At 45.0% G+C, this 21,825-nt stretch overlaps 1 protein-coding gene across 2 annotated transcripts in view; it reads left to right on the top strand.

Annotated features, from left to right (window-relative positions):
- The window catches only part of angpt2b (angiopoietin 2b), a 57,886-nt gene that overhangs the window by 34,881 nt on the left and 1,180 nt on the right, over positions 1-21,825 (top strand). The window contains exons 7-9 of one of the 2 annotated variants that reach the window (XM_055893239.1): positions 7,608-7,774; positions 17,937-18,067; positions 20,264-21,825. The exon at positions 20,264-21,825 is cut by the window's right edge and continues 1,180 nt beyond it. In XM_055893239.1, the coding sequence (XP_055749214.1) occupies positions 7,608-7,774; positions 17,937-18,067; positions 20,264-20,424 (459 nt within the window). In that variant the 3' untranslated portion in view covers positions 20,425-21,825. The remainder of the gene's footprint in view (positions 1-7,607; positions 7,775-17,936; positions 18,068-20,263) is intronic. The other variant, XM_055893240.1, reaches the window with a different exon arrangement.

The following is a 21,825-nucleotide window of genomic DNA, read 5'->3' on the forward strand; positions in this document are numbered from 1 at the left end:
CACAAGATGGTACGTTCACTAGAACCTAACACAAGATGGTGTGTTCACTAGAACCTAAACACAAGATGGTGTGTTCACTAGAACCTAAACGCAATATGGTGTGTTCACTAGAACCTAAACACAAGATGGTATGTTCACTAGAACCTAAACACAAGATGGCATGTTCACTAGAACTTAAAAACAAGATGGTATGTTCACTAGAACCTAAACACAAGATGGTACGTTCACTAGAACCTAACACAAGATGGTCTGTTCACTAGAACCTAACACAAGATGGTGTGTTCACTAGAACCTAAACACAAGATGGTATGTTCACTAGAACCTAAACACAAGATGGTGTGTTCACTAGAACCTAAACACAAGATGGTATGTTCACTAGAACCTAAACACAATATGGTGTGTTCACTAGAACTTAAACACAAGATGGTACATTCACTAGAACTTAAACACAAGATGGTACGTTCACTAGAACCTAAAAACAAGATGGTATGTTCACTAGAACTTAAACACAAGATGGTACGTTCACTAGAACCTAAACACAAGATGGTATGTTCACTAGAACCTAAACACAAGATGGTATGTTCACTAGAACTTAAACACAAGATGGTATGTTCACTAGAACCTAACACAAGATGGTATGTTCACTAGAACCTAAACACAAGATGGTATGTTCACTAGAACCTAAACACAAGCTGGTACATTCACTAGAACCTAAACGCAATATGGTGTGTTCACTAGAACCTAACACAAGATGGTGTGTTCACTAGAACTTAATCACAAGATGGTGTGTTCACTAGAACCTAAACACAAGATGGTGTGTTCACTTGAACTTAAACACAAGATGGTATGTTCACTAGAACCTAAACACACGATGGTATGTTCACTAGAACCTAACACAAGATGGTATGTTCACTAGAACCTAAACACACGATGGTGTGTTCACTAGAACCTAACACAAGATGGTATGTTCACTAGAACCTAAACACAAGATGGTGTGTTCACTAGAACCTAAACACAAGATGATACGTTCACTAGAACCTAACACAAGATGGTATGTTCACTAGAACCTAACACAAGATGGTATGTTCACTAGAACTTAAACACAAGATGGTATGTTCACTAGAACTTAAACACAAGATGTCAACCAAGTCTTCTTTGGTAGGTCATTGTAAGCGGAGACCTCTTCTGTAGTATTTCATTGAAATAGTAGGCAGAGGCTGGATTGTCTGTTAATAAGGCAGACTCTTTCACATTAAATTCATCTCGAAACACAAGCAGTCTTTTTCTGTATGTCATTCAAATATCTAACATCATTTGTTTTAATAAAGTCAGACTTTTTCCCCCCGTGTGTTATCATGGACAACTGTAGAACGTCATTTATTTAGTTTGGGAATTTGTTTTTGTCACAGACTTCATCCAAAATCAAGATAGCAAAGTCTCTGAATCACAGGTGCGTTGTTATAACAGGTTGTCGGATCGGGGGGGGGGGGGGGGGGGGGTCCTGGATTCATCACTCTGAATAGACAGCAGGTTTCAATCAATCTAAGGCAGTGTGGACGAGAGGGTTAGGACTAGGGAGGCGTGGGATACAGACAGATCTGTGATCTGGGATCACCCTGGTTGTTTTGGTAGGCCACCCCGCTGGTTCCCCTACAACACTCCCTGTTGTTGCACCTGCACTCTCTCTGTCTCTCCCTGACGGAGTCCGACCCCGACACACACTCATCACACATCAGAGGCTCACAGACACACAGACACACAGACACACAGACAGACAGAGACACAGAGACAGACAGACAGACAGACAGACAGACAGACAGAGAGACAGACACACACAGACACACACACAGACACACACACACACAGACACACACACAGACACACACACACACACACAGACACACACACACACACACACACACACACACACACACACACACACACACACACACACACACACACACACACACACACACACACACACACACACACACCATGAAGTGAGCGTGGCAGAGCCACGCTCACTTCATGGTGTGTGTGTGTGTGTGTGTGTCTCGATCAGATACTCTCGATCAGATACTCTCGATCAGATACTCCTCTCACACACTTGAATCATCTTCAGACTCAGGGGGCTTTCTGACATGAAATGACCGACTGACCTTTCTGAGTTGGTCAAGAGATCCCACCATGTAGAGTACTGGGGGTCCTAGAGAGACTAGTTAACAGGATCAGTAGAGATCCCACCATGTAGAGTACTGGGGGTCCTAGAGAGACTAGTTAACAGGATCAGTAGAGATCCCACCATGTAGAGTACTGGGGGTCCTAGAGAGACTAGTTAACAGGATCAGTAGATATCCCACCATGTAGAGTACTGGGGGTCCTAGAGAGACTAGTTAACAGGACCAGTAGAGATCCCACCATGTAGAGTACTGGGGGTTAAAGAGAGACTAGTTAACAGGATCAGTAGAGATCTCACCATGTAGAGTACTGGGGGTCCTAGAGAGACTAGTTAACAGGATCAGTAGAGATCCCACCATGTAGAGTACTGGGGGTTAAAGAGAGACTAGTTTACAGGATCAGTAGAGATCCCACCATGTAGAGTACTGGGGGTCCTAGAGAGACTAGTTAACAGGATCAGTAGAGATCCCACCATGTAGAGTACTGGGGGTTAAAGAGAGACTAGTTAACAGGATCAGTAGAGATCCCACCATGTAGAGTACTGGGGGTCCCAGAGAGACTAGTTAACAGGATCAGTAGAGATCCCACCATGTAGAGTACTGGGGGTCCTAGAGAGACTAGTTAACAGGATCAGTAGAGATCCCACCATGTAGAGTACTGGGGGTCCTAGAGAGACTAGTTAACAGGATCAGTAGAGATCCCACCATGTAGAGTACTGGGGGTCCTAGAGAGACTAGTTAACAGGATCAGTAGAGATCCCACCATGTAGAGTACTGGGGGTCCTAGAGAGACTAGTTAACAGGATCAGTAGAGATCCCAGCATGTAGACTAGTTAACAGGATTAGTAGAAATCCCACCATGTAGAGTACTGGGGGTCCTAGAGAGACTAGTTAACAGGATCAGTAGAGATCCCACCATGTAGAGTACTGGGGGTTAAAGAGAGACTAGTTAACAGGATCAGTAGAGATCCCACCATGTAGAGTACTGGGGGTCCTATAGAGACTAGTTAACAGGATCAGTAGAGATCCCACCATGTAGAGTACTGGGGGTCCTAGAGAGACTAGTTAACAGGATCAGTAGAGATCCCACCATGTAGAGTACTGGGGGTCCTAGAGAGACTAGTTAACAGGATCAGTAGAGATCCCACCATGTAGAGTACTGGGGGTCCTAGAGAGACTAGTTAACAGGATCAGTAGAGATCCCACCATGTAGAGTACTGGGGGTCCTAGAGAGACTAGTTAACAGAATCAGTAGAGATCCCACCATGTAGAGTACTGGGGGTTAAAGAGAGACTAGTTAACAGGATCAGTAGACATCCCACCATGTAGAGTACTGGGGGTCCTAGAGAGACTAGTTAACAGGATCAGTAGAGATCCCACCATGTAGAGTACTGGGGGTTAAAGAGAGACTAGTTAACAGGATCAGTAGAGATCCCACCATGTAGAGTACTGGGGGTCCTATAGAGACTAGTTAACAGGATCAGTAGAGATCCCACCATGTAGAGTACTGGGGGTCTTAGAGAGACTAGTTAACAGGATCAGTAGAGATCCCACCATGTAGAGTACTGGGGGTTAAAGAGAGACTAGTTAACAGGATCAGTAGAGATCCCACCATGTAGAGTACTGGGGGTCCTAGAGAGACTAGTTAACAGGATCAGTAGAGATCCCACCATGTAGAGTACTGGGGGTCCTAGAGAGACTAGTTAACAGGATCAGTAGAGATCCCACCATGTAGAGTACTGGGGGTCCTAGAGAGACTAGTTAACAGGATCAGTAGAGATCCCACCATGTAGAGTACTGGGGGTCCTAGAGAGACTAGTTAACAGGATCTGTAGAGATCCCACCATGTAGAGTACTGGGGGTCCTAGAGAGACTAGTTAACAGGATCAGTAGAGATCCAACCATGTAGAGTACTGGGGGTTAAAGAGAGACTAGTTAACAGGATCAGTAGAGATCCCACCATGTAGAGTACTGGGGGTCCTATAGAGACTAGTTAACAGGATCAGTAGAGATCCCACCATGTAGAGTACTGGGGGTCTTAGAGAGACTAGTTAACAGGATCAGTAGAGATCCCACCATGTAGAGTACTGGGGGTTAAAGAGAGACTAGTTAACAGGATCAGTAGAGATCCCACCATGTAGAGTACTGGGGGTCCTAGAGAGACTAGTTAACAGGATCAGTAGAGATCCCACCATGTAGAGTACTGGGGGTTAAAGAGAGACTAGTTAACAGGATCAGTAGAGATCCCACCATGTAGAGTACTGGGGGTCCTAGAGAGACTAGTTAACAGGATCAGTAGAGATCCCACCATGTAGAGTTCTGGGGGTCCTAGAGAGACTAGTTAACAGGATCAGTAGAGATCCCACCATGTAGAGTACTGGGGGTCCTAGAGAGACTAGTTAACAGGATCAGTAGAGATCCCACCATGTAGAGTACTGGGGGTTAAAGAGAGACTAGTTAACAGGATCAGTAGAGATCCCACCATGTAGAGTACTGGGGGTCCTAGAGAGACTAGTTAACAGGATCAGTAGAGATCCCACCATGTCGAGTACTGGGGGTCCTAGAGAGACTAGTTAACAGGATCAGTAGAGATCCCACCATGTAGAGTACTGGGGGTCCTAGAGAGACTAGTTAACAGGATCAGTAGAGATCCCACCATGTAGAGTACTGGGGGTTAAAGAGAGACTAGTTAACAGGATCAGTAGAGATCCCACCATGTAGAGTACTGGGGGTCCTAGAGAGACTAGTTAACAGGATCAGTAGAGATCCCACCATGTAGAGTACTGGGGGTTAAAGAGAGACTAGTTAACAGGATCAGTAGAGATCCCACCATGTAGAGTACTGGGGGTCCTAGAGAGACTAGTTAACAGGATCAGTAGAGATCCCACCATGTAGAGTACTGGGGGTTAAAGAGAGACTAGTTAACAGGATCAGTAGAGATCCCACCATGTAGAGTACTGGGGGTCCTAGAGAGACTAGTTAACAGGATCAGTAGAGATCCCACCATGTAGAGTACTGGGGGTCCTAGAGAGACTAGTTAACAGGATCAGTTGAGATCCCACCATGTAGAGTACTGGGGGTCCTAGAGAGACTAGTTAACAGGATCAGTAGAGATCCCACCATGTAGAGTACTGGGGGTCCTAGAGAGACTAGTTAACAGGATCAGTAGAGATCCCACCATGTAGAGTACTGGGCGTGAACGAGAGACTAGTTAACAGGATCAGTAGAGATCCCACCATGTAGAGTACTGGGGGTTAAAGAGAGACTAGTTAACAGGATCAGTAGAGATCCCACCATGTAGAGTACTGGGGGTCCTAGAGAGACTAGTTAACAGGATCAGTAGAGATCCCACCATGTAGAGTACTGGGGGTCCTAGAGAGACTAGTTAACAGGATCAGTAGAGATCCCACCATGTAGAGTACTGGGGGTCCTAGAGAGACTAGTTAACAGGATCAGTAGAGATCCCACCATGTAGAGTACTGGGGGTCCTAGAGAGACTAGTTAACAGGATCAGTAGAGATCCCACCATGTAGAGTACTGGGGGTCCTAGAGAGACTAGTTAACAGGATCAGTAGAGATCCCACCATGTAGAGTACTGGGGGTTAAAGAGAGACTAGTTAACAGGATCAGTAGACATCCCACCATGTAGAGTACTGGGGGTCCTAGAGAGACTAGTTAACAGGATCAGTAGAGATCCCACCATGTAGAGTACTGGGGGTTAAAGAGAGACTAGTTAACAGGATCAGTAGAGATCCCACCATGTAGAGTACTGGGGGTCCTAGAGAGACTAGTTAACAGGATCAGTAGAGATCCCACCATGTAGAGTACTGGGGGTCTTAGAGAGACTAGTTAACAGGATCAGTAGAGATCCCACCATGTAGAGTACTGGGGGTCCTAGAGATACTAGTTAACAGGATCAGTAGAGATCCCACCATGTAGAGTACTGGGGGTTAAAGAGAGACTAGTTAACAGGATCAGTAGAGATCCCACCATGTAGAGTACTGGGGGTCCTAGAGAGACTAGTTAACAGGATCAGTAGAGATCCCACCATGTAGAGTACTGGGGGTTAAAGAGAGACTAGTTAACAGGATCAGTAGAGATCCCACCATGTAGAGTACTGGGGGTCCTAGAGATACTAGTTAACAGGATCAGTAGAGATCCCACCATGTAGAGTACTGGGGGTTAAAGAGAGACTAGTTAACAGGATCAGTAGAGATCCCACCATGTAGAGTACTGGTGGTCCTAGAGAGATTAGTTAACAGGATCAGTAGAGATCCCACCATGTAGAGTACTGGGGGTTAAAGAGAGACTAGTTAACAGGATCACAACCACTACTAAAGGAGGACTGTTTGTCCCAGCTTCAGATCCTGCTGTATCCCACTGATGTCCCAAATGCCACCCTTCTCCCTATATAGTGCACTACTTTTAACACGGGTTCATAGGTGGCCCATAGGACTCCGGTCAAAAGTAGTGCACTATATAGGTAATAGGGTGCCATTTTGGACTCAGCCCGCAATGTTGTCCAATACTCAGCACAAACTTATCTTTGATGTTCTTCACTGCCATCAATAGTCATGATAAACAGAAACTACACACGGAAGGGAAATGCATGATTCTCTTTGAGATCCTCGATTTAAATCACAGTCTGAGGATACGAGAGCCTCTGCTTCGGCTGTTTGATTAAAGGAGTAGTGCTGATTCACCTTCCTATTGCAGCAGATTCATTGTTTGGTTTGGAAATGGAAAAGTCAGAGGACAACGATCGCGCCGCTAACGTGCCTTTTTCAATATATTTTTCTCAAGAACAATATTTTCACAAGTGGATGATAAATATTTGGCCCCAGTTGGAGCGTGGGAGTATGGAGCCTCTGTAGACGGAAGATAACGTGTGTGTGTGTGTGTGTGTGTGTGTGTGTGTGTGTGTGTGTGTGTGTGTGTGTGTGTGTGTGTGTGTGTGTGTGTGTGTGTGTGTGTGTGTGTGTGTGTGTACAGTACACAATGTTTAACCAACATTAGTTTAACGTTAGAGTAAAATCAGGCCTTCTGGACAGATAGTAAATGCTCCCAGACCTCATTCATATCTTCACATTTACGTAACCAACAAGAACTGGCAGACAGAGCCCACAGAGAGCCCACAGAGAGCCCACAGAGATAATACAGAGAGATACAGGGACTAACGGTCTGTAGTAGGTCAGAGAGGGATTGTCAGGAGTTATCAAGATTTTACCATTTGCCTTTTCACTTTCCTCAGTCAAAATCATTTATCTCTTCACTCATAATATCCATCAAGTCTCTTCCTCCCTCTCAACGGTAGAATTACATTTACATCTTAACACGTCTCTGTTGATGTCATCTGTACCCTCTGAAGCGACGTTAGTCATATGACCCTTCGTTCAGTTTGTCCTCTTTCTCTAACCGTACCCGTTGCAGGGTTTTGGGGATCCCTCGGGAGAGTACTGGGCAGGAAATGACCTCATCCATCTGCTGACCAGCTCCCAGGAGTACAGTCTCCAGGTGCAGCTGAAGGATAACGAGGGGAACGAGGCCTACTCCCACTACGATCACTTCTATATAGACGCAGAGGACAAAAACTACAGGTACCAGAATGCAATGCACCATCCCACAGCATGGAAGGCCGAGAGTCAAATCAAATCAAACGTTATTTGTCACATGCTTCAAAAACTGTGTGGACTAACAGTGAAACGCTTACCTCCCAATAATGCAGAGAGAAAGAAAGATAAATAAAAGGAAAATAATAACACAAGGAATAAATACATTTTAGAGTAACACAATAAGTAACGATAACTTGGCTATATACAAGGGGTACCAGTACAGAGTCAACGATAACTTGGCTATATACAAGGGGTACCAATACCCGAATCAACGATAACTTGGCTATATACAATGGGTACCAGTACCGAGTCAATGATAACTTGGCTATATACAAGGGGTACCAGTACCGAGTCAATGATAACTGGGCTATATACAAGTGGTACCAGTACCGAGTCAATGATAACTGGGCTATATACAAGTGGTACCAGTACCGAGTCAATGATAACTTGGCTATATACAAGGGGTACCAGTACCGAGTCAATGATAACTAGGCTATATACAAGTGGTACCAGTACCGAGTCAATGATAACTGGGCTATATACAAGTGGTACCAGTACCGAGTCAATGATAACTAGACTACAGTGGGGCAAAAAAGTATTTAGTCAGCCACCAATTGTGCAAGTTCTCCCACTTAAAAAGATGAGAGAGGCCTGTAATTTTCATCATAGGTACACTTCAACTATGACAGACAAAATGAGAAAAAAAATCCAGAAAATCACATTGTAGGATTTTTAATGAATTTATTTGCAAATTATGGTGGAAAATAAGTATTTGGTCAACAACAAAAGTTTATCTCAATACTTTGTTATATACCCTTTGTTGGCAATGACAGAGGTCAAACGTTTTCTGTAAGTCTTCACAAGGTTTTCACACACTGTTGCTGGTATTTTGGCCCATTCCTCCATGCAGATCTCCTCTAGAGCAGTGATGTTTTGGGGCTGTTGCTGGGCAACACGGACTTTCAACTCCCTCCGAAGATTTTCTACGGGGTTGAGATCTGGAGACTTGCTAGGCCACTCCAGGACCTTGAAATGCTTCTTACGAAGCCACTCCTTCGTTGCCCGGGCGGTGTGTTTGGGATCATTGTAATGCTGAAAGACCCAGCCACGTTTCATCTTCAATGCCCTTGCTGATGGAAGGAGGTTTTCACTCAAAATCTCACGATACATGGCCCCATTCATTCTTTCCTTTACACGGATCAGTCGTCCTGGTCCCTTTGCAGAAAAACAGCCCCAAAGCATGATGTTTCCACCCCCATGCTTCACAGTAGGTATGGTGTTCTTTGGAAGCAACTCAGCATTCTTTGTCCTCCAAACACGACGAGTTGAGTTTTTACCAAAAAGTTCTATTTTGGTTTCATCTGACCATATGACATTCTACCAATCTTCTTCTGGATCATCCAAATGCTCTCTAGCAAACTTCAGACGGGCCTGGACATGTACTGGCTTAAGCAGGGGGACACGTCTGGCACTGCAGGATTTGAGTCCCTGGCGGCGTAGTGTGTTACTGATGGTAGGCTTTGTTACTTTGGTCCCAGCTCTCTGCAGGTCATTCACTAGGCCCCCCCGTGTGGTTCTGGGATTTTTGCTCACCGGTCTTGTGATCATTTTGATTCCACGGGGTGAGATCTTGAGAAATCTGAAATCGATGCTCTGTTCCAGGGTCAGTTTATTCAATTGCATGTAATCTATGAGTCGACATGCACTGAATACGATTTCCCCTAGATGTCAGTAAGCAGTGAGAATTGGAATGGTGTTGCTAGGCAGATCTGAGGCCATATGAAGGCTCATGGAACCGGGGGTGCGCTCTTTTAAACGTTCGTCATGGCGCAAGACAGACCTCAGGATGGCATTCTGAAAAGCTCTCGTTATAGGCCTTAGATATATCCGGCTCTGATTTTATTCGATATAGGTGTTAAAGACATCATAATGTAGTTATTTTAAACCAAGTTGTATCAGTTTATATCAGTATATTGCGATTTTCGGATATTTCTTTGTGCTGCGTTATGAAGAGTTGGGCACGTCTGGGCCACATAGCTAATGTTTGCTGCTAATTCCTAAGTTGATGACGACAATCTACAACCGAGCAACAATGATTCTGGACAAAGGACCACTTGCACAAGATTCTGATGGAAGCTCATCAAAAAGTAAGAAGTATTTATGATGTTAATTCGTTGTTCTGTTGAAAAATGTAAAACTATTATTCCGCCATTAATTTCGGTGCGGTCTCGCTTTAGCGCACGCTGTATGTCGCAGTAACGTTAATTTTAAAAATCTATCACAGCGGTTGCATTAAGAACTAATGTATCTTTTATTTGCTGTCCAACCTGTATTTTTTAGTCAAGTTTATGATTAGTTATTGATTAGATTAGGTGCCTCTCCCAAGATTTCTCCCGACATTTTGTTGGCAGCTTGGCTACTATTCTCATTGTATAACCACAATTTGTGCCGCTAAATATGTACATTTTCGAACAAACAATATATGTATTGTGTAATATGATGTTATAGGACTGTCATCTGATGAAGTTTTGAGAAGGTTAGTGAAAAAATGTATATCTTTTGCTGGTTTATTCGCTATCGCTAACGTGCATGAATCAATGCTGCTGTGTGGTTGGATATTGTAGTAAGCTAATATAATGCTAAATTGTGTTTTCGCTGTAAAACACTTAAAGAATCTGAAATATTGGCTGGATTCACAAGATCTTTGTCTTTCATTTGCTGTACGCTGTGTATTTTTCAGAAATGTTTTATGATGAGTATTTAGGTAATTCACGTTGCTCTCTGTAGTTATTCTAGTTGCTTTGGTGAGAGTTGTGATGGTGGCTGCAATGTAAAACTATGATTTATACCTGAAATATGCACATTTTTCGAACAAAACATATGCTATACAATAAATATGTTATCAGACTGTCATCTGATGAAGTTGTTTCTTGGTTAGTGACTATTTATATCTTTATTTGGTCGAATTTGTGATAGCTACCTATGCAGGAAAAAAATGGTAGGAAAAAAAAGTTGTGTCTTTTGCTATCGTGGTTAGCTAATAGAAATACATATTGTGTCTTCCCTGTAAAACATTTTAAAAATCAGAAATGATGGCTGGATTCACAAGATGTGTATCTTTCATTTTGTGTCTTGGACTTGTGATTTCATGAACATTTTATTATATGATATCCCTGTGGCTTTAGGCTAGGCTATGCTAGTCAGCTTTTTTGATGGGGGGGATCCCGGATCCGGGTTTGTGACTCGTTATTATAGAAGAAGTTACAGGTCTGTGAGAGCCAGAAATCTTGCTTGTTTGTAGGTGACCAAATACTTATTTTCCACCATAATTTGCAAATAAATTCATAAAAAATCCTACAATGTGATTTTCTGGATTTTTTTTTCTCATTTTGTCTGTCATAGTTGAAGTGTACCTATGATGAAAATTACAGGCCTCTCTCATCTTTTTAAGTGGGAGAACTTGCACAATTGGTGGCTGACTAAATACTTTTTTGCCCCACTGTATATACAAGGGGTACCAGTACCGAGTCCATGCGCAGGGCTATGAGGTAATTGAGGAAGATACTGTATGTATATATACAGTAACTAGGCAACAGGATAGATAGTAAACAGTAGCAGCAGCGTACGAGATGAGTCAAAACAGTCAATGCAGGTAGTCCAGGTAGCTATTTGGTTAACTAACTATTTATCAGTCTTGTTTAGCAGTCTCATGTCTTGGGGGGGTAGAAGCTGGTCAGGGTCCTGTTGGTTCCAGACTTGTTGCACTCCGGTACCACTTGCCGTGCGGTAGCAGAGAGAACAATCTATGACTTGGGTGGCTGGAGTCTTCGACAATTGTTTTTGGGCCTTCCTCTGACACCGCCTGGTATAGAGGTCCTGGATGGCAGGAAGCTTGACCCCAGTGATGTACTGGGCCGTACACACTTCCATCTGTAGCGCCTTGCGGTCGGATTGCGGGTTTATAGGGAACGAAGTCCATATCTCACATTTACACTAAGTGAGATTTTATCCTCGATCAGTCTTACTATTGTGTTAAAACTCTTCTGTGGTGTTAAGCTCTTAGAGCTGTTGTCTCAATCAGATCCCAATCAGAAACTAAGTGGAAGGAACCCTGATTCTAGGGAGAGTTTGGTAAATAGTTGTGTTTCCGAAAGGCATATACGACCGGAGGTAATTGAATAAACCTGTTACTCTGTCAGTATTCCTCAAGTCTGTGGTGTAAACCCCCTCCACTCAAACCCTGGCAAATCATCCGGCGTGATCCACGCGTTTAACTGAGTTTTTCCCTCGCCTTTCTTATCGCCGGGTTGAAAGTAACAGGATGAAAGAGTAGATCATGTGATCTGTCTAGAAGAACCGCATCAGTGATGAGCTCAGCGGAAGGCTAGCCGACACTTTGCTGCCTGCATCTCCCTTTCCATCGCCGCGGCTACTGCTGCCCCTGGCAACCCTTCAGAGGAGGAAAACAGGAACAAAGGTTGTATCCAAAATGGAACCCTATTCCCTATATAGTGCACTACTTTCGACCAGAGTCCTATGGCACCCTATTCCCTATATAGTGCACTACTTTCGACCAGAGTCCTATGTCACCCTATTCCCTATATAGTGCACTACTTTCGACCAGAGTCCTATGGCACCCTATTCCCTATATAGTGCACTACTTTCGACCAGAGTCCTATGGCACCCTATTCCCTATATAGTGCACTACTTTAGACTGGGTCCAGGCAAAGTAGTACACTATGTAGGGAATAGGGTACCATTTGGGATGATAAAACCATTCAGCAGCAGCATGTGGCCTTCCAGAAACCTGCCAAGTCAAACAAAACTCCAATTAGTCCTCTCTCTCTCCACTACTAAAGCCCTACGGTGTTCTCTCTCCACTACTAAAGCCCTACGGTGTTCTCTCTCCACTACTAAAGCTCTACGGTGTTCTCTCTCCACTACTAAAGCCCTACGGTGTTCTCTCTCCACTACTAAAGCCCTACGGTGTTCTCTCTCCACTACTAAAGCCCTACGGTGTTCTCTCTCCACTACTAAAGCCCTACGGTGTTCTCTCTCCACTACTAAAGCCCTAAGGTGTTCTCCCTCCACTACTAAAGCCCTACGGTGTTCTCTCTCCACTACTAAAGCTCTACGGTGTTCTCTCTCCACTACTAAAGCTCTACGGTGTTCTCTCTCCACTAGTAAAGCCCTACGGTGTTCTCTCTCCACTACTAAAGCCCTACGGTGTTCTCTCTCCACTACTAAAGCCCTACGGTGTTCTCTCTCCACTACTAAAGCCCTACGGTGTTCTCTCTCCACTACTAAAGCCCTACGGTGTTCTCTCTCCACTACTAAAGTCCTACGGTGTTCTCTCTCCACTACTAAAGCCCTACAGTGTTCTCTCTCCACTACTAAAGCCCTACGGTGTTCTCTCTCCACTACTAAAGCTCTACGGTGTTCTCTCTCCACTACTAAAGCCCTACGGTGTTCTCTCTCCACTACTAAAGTCCTACGGTGTTCTCTCTCCACTACTAAAGCCATACGGTGTTCTCTCTCCACTATTAAAGCCCTGATGTGTTCTCTCTTCACTACTAAAGCCCTGATGTGTTCTCTCTCCACTACTAAAGCCCTACGGTGTTCTCTCTCCACTACTAAAGCCCTAGGGTGTTCTCTCTCCAATACTAAAGCCCTACGGTGTTCTCTCTCCACTACTAAAGCCCTACGGTGTTCTCTCTCCACTACTAAAGCCCTACGGTGTTCTCTCTCCACTACTAAAGCCCTACGGTGTTCTCTCTCCACTACTAAAGCCCTGATGTGTTCCCTCTCCACTACTAAAGCCCTGATGTGTTCCCTCTCCACTACTAAAGCCCTGATGTGTTCTCTCTCCACTACTAAAGCCCTACGGTGTTCTCTCTCCACTACTAAAGCCCTACGGTGTTCTCTCTCCACTACTAAAGCCCTACGGTGTTCTCTCTCCACTACTAAAGCCCTACGGTGTTCTCTCTCCACTACTAAAGCCCTACGTTGTTCTCTCTCCACTACTAAAGCCCTACGGTGTTCTCTCTCCATTACAAAAGCCCTGATGTGTTCTCTCTCCACTACTAAAGCCCTACGTGTTCTCTCTCCACTACTAAAGCCCTACGGTGTTCTCTCTCCACTACTAAAGCCCTACGGTGTTCTCTCTCCACTACTAAAGCCCTACGGTGTTCTCTCTCCACTACTAAAGCCCTGATGTGGTATCTCTCTCCCCACTACTAAAGCCCTATGGCGGTCTCTCTCTCTCCACTACTAAAGCCCTTTGGCAGTCTCTCTCTCTCCACTACTAAAGGCCTTTGGCGGTCTCGCTCTCTCTCCACTACTAAAGTTCTATGGTGGTCTCTCTCTCTCTCCACTACTAAAGCCCTTTGGTGGTCTCTCTCTCTCTCCACTACTAAAGCCTTGATGTGGTATCTCTCTCTCCACTACTAAAGCCCTGATGTGGTCTCTCTCTCCACTACTAAAGCCCCGATGCGGTCTCTCTCTCTCCACTACTAAAGCCCTGATGTGGTCTCTCTAACTCCACTACTAAAGCCCTGATGTGGTCTCTCTCTCTCCACTACTAAAGCCCTGATGTGGTCTCTCTCTCTCCACTACTAAAGCCCTGATGTGGTCTCTCTCTCCACTACTAAAGCCCTGATGTGGTCTCTCTCTCTCCACTACTAAAGCCCGGATGTGGTCTCTCTCTCTCCACTACTAAAGCCCAGATGTGGTATCTCTCTCTCCACTACTAAAGCCCTGATGTGGTATCTCTCTCCACTACTAAAGCCCTGATGTGGTCTCTCTCTCTCTCCACTACTAAAGCCCTGATGTGGTCTCTCTCTCTCTCCACTACTAAAGCCCTGATGTGGTATCTCTCTCTCCACTACTAAAGCCCTGCTGTGGTCTCTCTCTCTCCACTACTAAAGCCCGGATGTGGTCTCTCTCTCTCCACTACTAAAGCCCGGATGTGGTCTCTCTCTCTCCACTACTAAAGCCCTTATGTGGTCTCTCTCTCCACTACTAAAGCCCGGATGTGGTCTCTCTCTCTCCACTACTAAAGCCCGGATGTGGTATCTCTTTCTCCACTACTAAAGCCCTTATGTGGTCTCTCTCTCCACTACTAAAGCCCGGATATGGTCTCTCTCTCTCCACTACTAAAGCCCTAATGTGGTCTCTCTCTCCACTACTAAAGCCCGGATGTGGTCTCTCTCTCTCCACTACTAAAGCCCTAATGTGGTCTCTCTCTCCACTACTAAAGCCCTGATGTGGTCTTTCCCTCTCCACTACTAAAGCCCTCTGGCGGTCTCTCTCTCTCTCCACTACTAAAGTCCTATGGTGGTCTCTCTCCACTACTAAAGCACTAGCTGATATCGCTAATGGATTTTGTCACCTCAGTGCCTCAACATAGAGGATTGTGATTTAGGCTAAGGTACTGATCCATTTAGGATTGAGGCTAACACAGAGTAGATTAAAAGGAATTTGATGGAGTGTTTGAAAAAGGCTGGAGGTATTTCACACAGTGATATTCTTTGTGATGAGTAACCACGTTACCAATACATTTAGATCCAGGATCATCCTTAAATAACCTAAAATCCTCAGTGTCTTGGCGCTATATTCATCCTACTCTGTGTGTGGCAAGCCCCCTGAATGGTGCTAGTGTTGGTGAGCTGTCAGACTTGTTTCCAACTCCTGCTGAGCAGCACTCCGTCTCACCTCGTTGAGTATGTGCTAGGTTCATTATCATGCTGAGAACACTGGCTCTCCGCTGGTTTCACTCTCCAGGGTTGGGTTCATTTAGGGACCTCCCCAGCCAGAGGCCTGTGGTGCTAGACTTTTACCCAGCCAATGCAGCCCCTACTCGGCCAAGGCATCCTATTCTCAAGCTTTCTCTGGCTAACTCAACCTCTTCTCAAGCTTTCTCTGGCCAATAAAACCTCTTCTCAAGCTTTCTCTGGCCAATAAAACCTCTTCTCTAGCTTTCTCTGACCAATAAAACCTCTTCTCAAGCTTTCTCTGGCTAATAAAACCTCTTCTCTAGATTTCTCTGGCCAATATAATCTCTCATCTAGCTTTCTCTGGCCAATATAACCTATTTTCTAGCCTTCTACATACAAGAAAACCCCTTATCCATATGTGACCCCTGCTCTGGACTTGTCCGGTCACCCAACCTCTTCCAACCAAAGAAGGCACCGAACCCTTCCCCAGTGTTCCCAGGCCAAAGCAGCATCTTCTCCAGCCCCCTCTCAGGTCTGTCCCTGTAGCTAAGGCAGTCAGACCCATAGCCAGTCCCCTCTCCCATCTGTCCATGTAGCTAAGGCAGTCAGACCCATAGCCAGCCCTTCTCCCATCTGTCCCTGTAGCTAAGGCAGTCAGACCCATAGCCAGCCCTTCTCCCATCTGTCCCTGTAGCTAAGCCAGTCAGACCCATAGCCAGCCCCCTCTCCCATCTGTCCCTGTAGCTAAGGCAGTCTCAGACCCATAGCCAGCCCCCTCTCCCATCTGTCCCTGTAGCTAAGGCAGTCTCAGACCCATAGCCAGCCCCCTCTCAGGTCTGTCCCTGTAGCTAAGGCAGTCTCATATCCACAGCCAGCCCCCTCTCCCATCTGTCCCTGTAGCTAAGGCAGTCTCATATCCATAGCCAGCCCTTCTCCCATCTGTCCCTGTAGCTAAGGCAGTCTCAGACCCATAGCCAGCCCCTTCTCCCATCTGTCCCTGTAGCTAAGGCAGTCAGACCCATAGCCAGCCCCCTCTCCCATCTGTCCCTGTAGCTAAGGCAGTCTCATATCCATGGAAATCTGAGGTTTGTAGTTTTTCAACTCATCGCCTATCGAATATACAGTGGGATATTGGTCATATTGCACTTCCTAAGGCTTCCACTAGATGTCAACCGTCTTTAGAACCTTGGTTGATGCTTCTACTGTGAAGGACGGGGGAATGAGGCTCTTTGAGTCAGGGGTCTGGCAGAGTGCCATGAGCTGACCACGCGAGTTCACGTGAGAGTTAGCTTGCGTTCCATTGCATTTCTGAAGACAAAGGAATTCTCCGGTTGAAACATTATTGAAGATTCATGATAAAAACATCCTAAAGATTGATTCTATACATCGTTTGACATGTTTCTACGGACTGTAACGGAACTTTTTGACTTTTCGCCTGCTCGCACCTCATGAATTTGGCTTACTGGGCTAAAAGCGCAAATAAAAAGGAGGTATTTGGACATAAACGAGGGACTTTATTGAACAAATCAAACATTTATTTCGTCTGGCCTGTTTGCCTGTTTGATGCTTCGTCAGAGGGTGTAGCAGGATTTATTATAATTGTTCAGATTAGTGTCCTGCTCCTTGAAAGCAGCAGCTCTAGCCTTTAGATCAGTGCGGATGCTGCCTATAATCCATGGCTTCTGGTTGGGATATGTACGTACGATCACTGTGGGGATGACGTCATCGATGCACTTATTATTGAGGCTGATGACTGAGGTGGTAAACTCCTCAATGTCATCGGATGAATCCCGGAACATATTCCAGTCTGTGCTAGCGAAACAGTCCTGTAGCTTAGCATCCGTTTCATCGTACCACTTCCGTATTGAGCGGGTCACTGGTACTTCCTGTTTGAGATTTTGCTTGTAACGCAGGAATAAGAAGGATGAAGTCATGGTCAGATTTGCCAAATGGAGGGGCGAAGGAGAGCTTTGTACGCGTCTCTGTGTGTGGAGTGAAGGAGGTCTAACAACAGCTTTGATCTCTAGCCCATCAGACTGTTAAATAGTCTCCACTAGCCGGCCTCTGCCCAGTACCCTGACCTGAACCTTAGTCACTGTTCTAGCCGGCCACCACCCGGTACTCTACCCTGCACCTTAAAGACTGCTGCCCCTATGCACATAGAGTCATGAAACACTGGTCACTTTAATAATGAAACACTGGTCACTTTAAAACTGTTTACATACTGTTTATATATGTATAGACTGTACTCTAGTCATGGCTCATCCTCCTTGGTATTACGAAGCTGTTGGAGCTAGAAACACAAGCATTTAGCTGCACCTACAAAAACATCTGCCAATACGTGTACGCGACCAATACACTTTGATTTGATTTGAACTGACTTAATCTGGGTCTGGAAAACAGGACTTGACAGTTCTGGTCCGTTCTCCCAGTCTCCATGCCCAGGGATTCAGTGGTACTGCTGGCCGCACCAGTAGTCTGACCCAGCCTGGGACCCAGTTCAGCACCAAGGACCGAGACAACGACCGTTGCTCCTGCAAGTGTGCCCAGATGTCATCTGGAGGTATTCAGATCCCTGCTTCATCTTTCCCTACTTCCTATCTATCTTTCCTCTCACTTCCTGTTTCATCTTTCTCTCTTTCACTACTTTCTATCTATCGTTCCTCTCACTTCATGTTTCATCTTTCTCTCTTTCACTACTTTCTATCTATCTTTCCTCTCACTTCCTGTTTCACCTTTCTCTCTTTCACTGCTTTCTATCTATCTTTCCTCTCACTTCCTGTTTCATCTTTCTCTCTTTCACTACTTCCTATCTATCTTTCCTCTCACTTCCTGTTTCATCTTTCTCTCTTTCACTACTTTCTATCTATCTTTCCTCTCACTTCCTGTTTCATCTTTCTCTCTTTCACTACTTTCTATCTATCTTTCCTCTCACTTCCTGTTTCATCTTTCTCTCTTTCACTACTTTCTATCTATCTTTCCTCTCACTTTCTGTTTCATCTTTCTCTCTTTCCCTACTTTTTATCTATCTTTCCTCTCACTTCCTGTTTCATCTTTCTCTCTTTCACTACTTTTTATCTATCTTTCCTCTCACTTCCTGTTTCATCTTTCTCTCTTTCACTACTTTCTATCTATCTTTCCTCTCACTTCTTGTTTCATCTTTTTCTCTTTCACTACTTTCTATCTATCTTTCCTCTCACTTCCTGTTTCATCTTTCTCTCTTTCCCTGCTTTTTATCTATCTTTCCTCTCACTTCCTGTTTCATCTTTCTCTCTTTCACTACTTTCTATCTATCTTTCCTCTCACTTCCTGTTTCATCTTTCACTCTTTCACTACTTTCTATCTATCTTTCCTCTCACTTCCTGTTTCATCTTTCACTCTTTCAGTACTTTCTATCTATCTTTCCTCTCACTTCCTGTTTCATATTTCTCTATTTCACTACTTTCTATCTATCTTTCCTCTCACTTCCTGTTTCATATTTCTCTATTTCACTACTTTCTATCTATCTTTCCTCTCACTTCCTGTTTCATCTTTCTCTCTTTCACTACTTTCTATCTATCTTTCCTCTCACTTCCTGTTTCATCTTTCACTCTTTCAGTACTTTCTATCTATCTTTCCTCTCACTTCCTGTTTCATATTTCTCTATTTCACTACTTTCTATCTATCTTTCCTCTCACTTCCTGTTTCACCTGTCTCTCTTTCACTACTTTCTATCTATCTTTCCTCTCACTTCCTGTTTCATCTTTCTCTCTTTCACTACTTTCTATCTATCTTTCCTCTCACTTCCTGTTTCATCTTTCACTCTTTCAGTACTTTCTATCTATCTTTCTTCTCACTTCCTGTTTCATATTTCTCTCTTTCACTACTTTCTATCTATCTTTCCTCTCACTTCCTGTTTCATCTTTCTCTCTTTCACTACTTTCTATCTATCTTTCCTCTCACTTCCTGTTTCATCTTTCTCTCTTTCACTACTTTCTATCTATCTTTCCTCTCACTTCCTGTTTCATCTTTCTCTCTTTCACTACTTTCTATCTATCTTTCCTCTCACTTCCTGTTTCATCCTCATGTAAAGATGAACCTACATGAAATCACTTTTTATCACCTTTGACCACACTACCTACTTTTCCTCTTTGTTCCATTCTCTCTCCACTAGGTTGGTGGCTTGAGGCGTGTGGTTCCTCTGCCCTCTCTCTCTCTTCCTGACCCCTGACCTCTAACCCCTGACCTCTCCCCTCTCCTCTAGGTTGGTGGTTTGAGGCGTGTGGTCCCTCTGCTCTCTCTCTCTCTCTCTCTTCCTGACCCCTGACCTCTAACCCCTGACCTCTCCCCTCTCCACTAGTTTGGTGGCTTGAGGCGTGTGGTTCCTCTGCCCTCTCTCTTCCTGATCCCTGACCTCTAACCCCTGACCTCTCCCCTCTCCACTAGTTTGGTGGCTTGAGGCGTGTGGTTCCTCTGCCCTCTCTCTTCCTGATCCCTGACCTCTAACCCCTGACCTCTCCCCTCTCCACTAGGTTGGTGGCTTGAGGCGTGTGGTTCCTCTGCCCTCTCTCTTCCTGACCCCTGACCTCTAACCCCTGACCTCTCCCCTCTCCACTAGGTTGGTGGTTTGAGGCTTGTGGTCCCTCTGCCCTCTCTCTTCCTGACCCCTGACCTCTAACCCCTGACCTCTCCCCTCTCCACTAGGTTGGTGGTTTGAGGCGTGTGGTCCCTCTGCCCTCTCTCTCTCTTCCTGACCCCTGACCTCTCCCCTCTCCTCTAGGTTGGTGGTTTGAGGCGTGTGGTCCCTCCAACCTGAACGGTATCTACTACGCTGGCGTCTCCAACGTGGTCCGTTACAACGGCATCAAGTGGTACTACTGGAAGGGCGCCGGCCTCATGGCTACCATGACTACCATGATGGTTCGACCCGCAGGCTTCTGAGGGATAACAGCTGCGATAACTGATGATTTCAGCGGGAAGCGACTGATGACAACACCCTGACTGACTAAATTACTGACTGATGAGCAAATAATGAAGTTTGACAGACATTTGAGTGGAGATTTTAGAAATGTTTGACTGATGAACATTTTCAAAGTTTTTTTTTTCTCCCAAAATGTTTTCGGTTGGCCTCCCGAGTGGTGCCGTGGTCTAAGGCACTGCATCACAGTGCTAGCTGTGCCACTAGAGATTCTGGGTTCGAGTCCAGTCTCTGTGGCAGCCGGCCGCGACCGGGAGACCCATGGGGCGGCGTGCAATTGGCCCAGCGTCGTCCGAGTTAGGGAGGGTTTGGGATGTTCTTGTCCCATCGCGCTCTAGCTACTCCTGTGGCGGACCGGGCGCAGTGCACGCTGACCAGGTCACCAGGTGCACGGTGTTTCCTCCGACACATTGGTGCGGCTGGCTTCCGGGTTAAGCAGGCAGTGTGTCAAGAAGCAGTGCGGCTTGGTTGGGTCGTGTTTCGGAGGACGCACGGCTCTCGACCTTCGCCTCTCCCGAGTCCGTACGGGAGTTGCAGCGATGAGACAAGACTGTAACTACCAATTGGATACCACGAAGTTGGAGAGAAAAAGGGGTATTAAAAGATTAAAAAATATAAAAACATGTATTCTGTTTTAGATATTTTCCCTACTAAAATGGCACATAGGCTTACGACATAAACATGTGTTTTTCTAATGTAATTGTACGTACTGTGCCTTCAGAAAGTATTCCCTGTAGCTAAGGACTTACCTAAGGACTTGACTTATTCCACATTTTATTGAGTTACAGCCTGACTTCTGAATGAATCAAACATATTTTTTCTCACCCGTCTATGTACACACCATAATGACAAAGTGAAAATATGTTTTTAGAAATTGTAGCAAATTTTTGAAAATTAAATACGGAAATATCTCATTTTGCCTAAGTATTCACACCCCTAAGTCAATACTTTGTAGAAGCACCTTTGGCATCGATTACAGCTGTGAGTTTTTCTGGGTAAGTCTTTAAGAGCTTTCCGCACCCATTATTCCTTTCAAAATTCTTCAAGCTTTGTGAAGTTGGTTGTTGATCATTGCTAGACAGACATTGTCAGGTCTTGCCATAGATTTTCAAGTAGATTTAAGTCAAAACTGTAACTTGGCCACTCAGGGACATTCAATGTCGTCTTGGTAAGTAACTCCAGTGTAGACCTTGTGTTTTAGGTTATTGTCCTGCTGAAAGGTGAATTTGTCTCCCAGTGTCTGGTGGATAGCAGACTGAACAAGGTTTTCATCGAGGATTTTACCTGTGCTTAGCTCCATTCCATTTATTTTTGTCCTAAAAAACACCCAGTCCTTAACGATTACAAGCATACCCATAACATGA

The sequence above is a fragment of the Salvelinus fontinalis genome, chromosome 32 (assembly GCF_029448725.1).
Source record: "Salvelinus fontinalis isolate EN_2023a chromosome 32, ASM2944872v1, whole genome shotgun sequence".
NCBI classification, from domain to species: Eukaryota; Metazoa; Chordata; class Actinopteri; order Salmoniformes; family Salmonidae; genus Salvelinus; species Salvelinus fontinalis.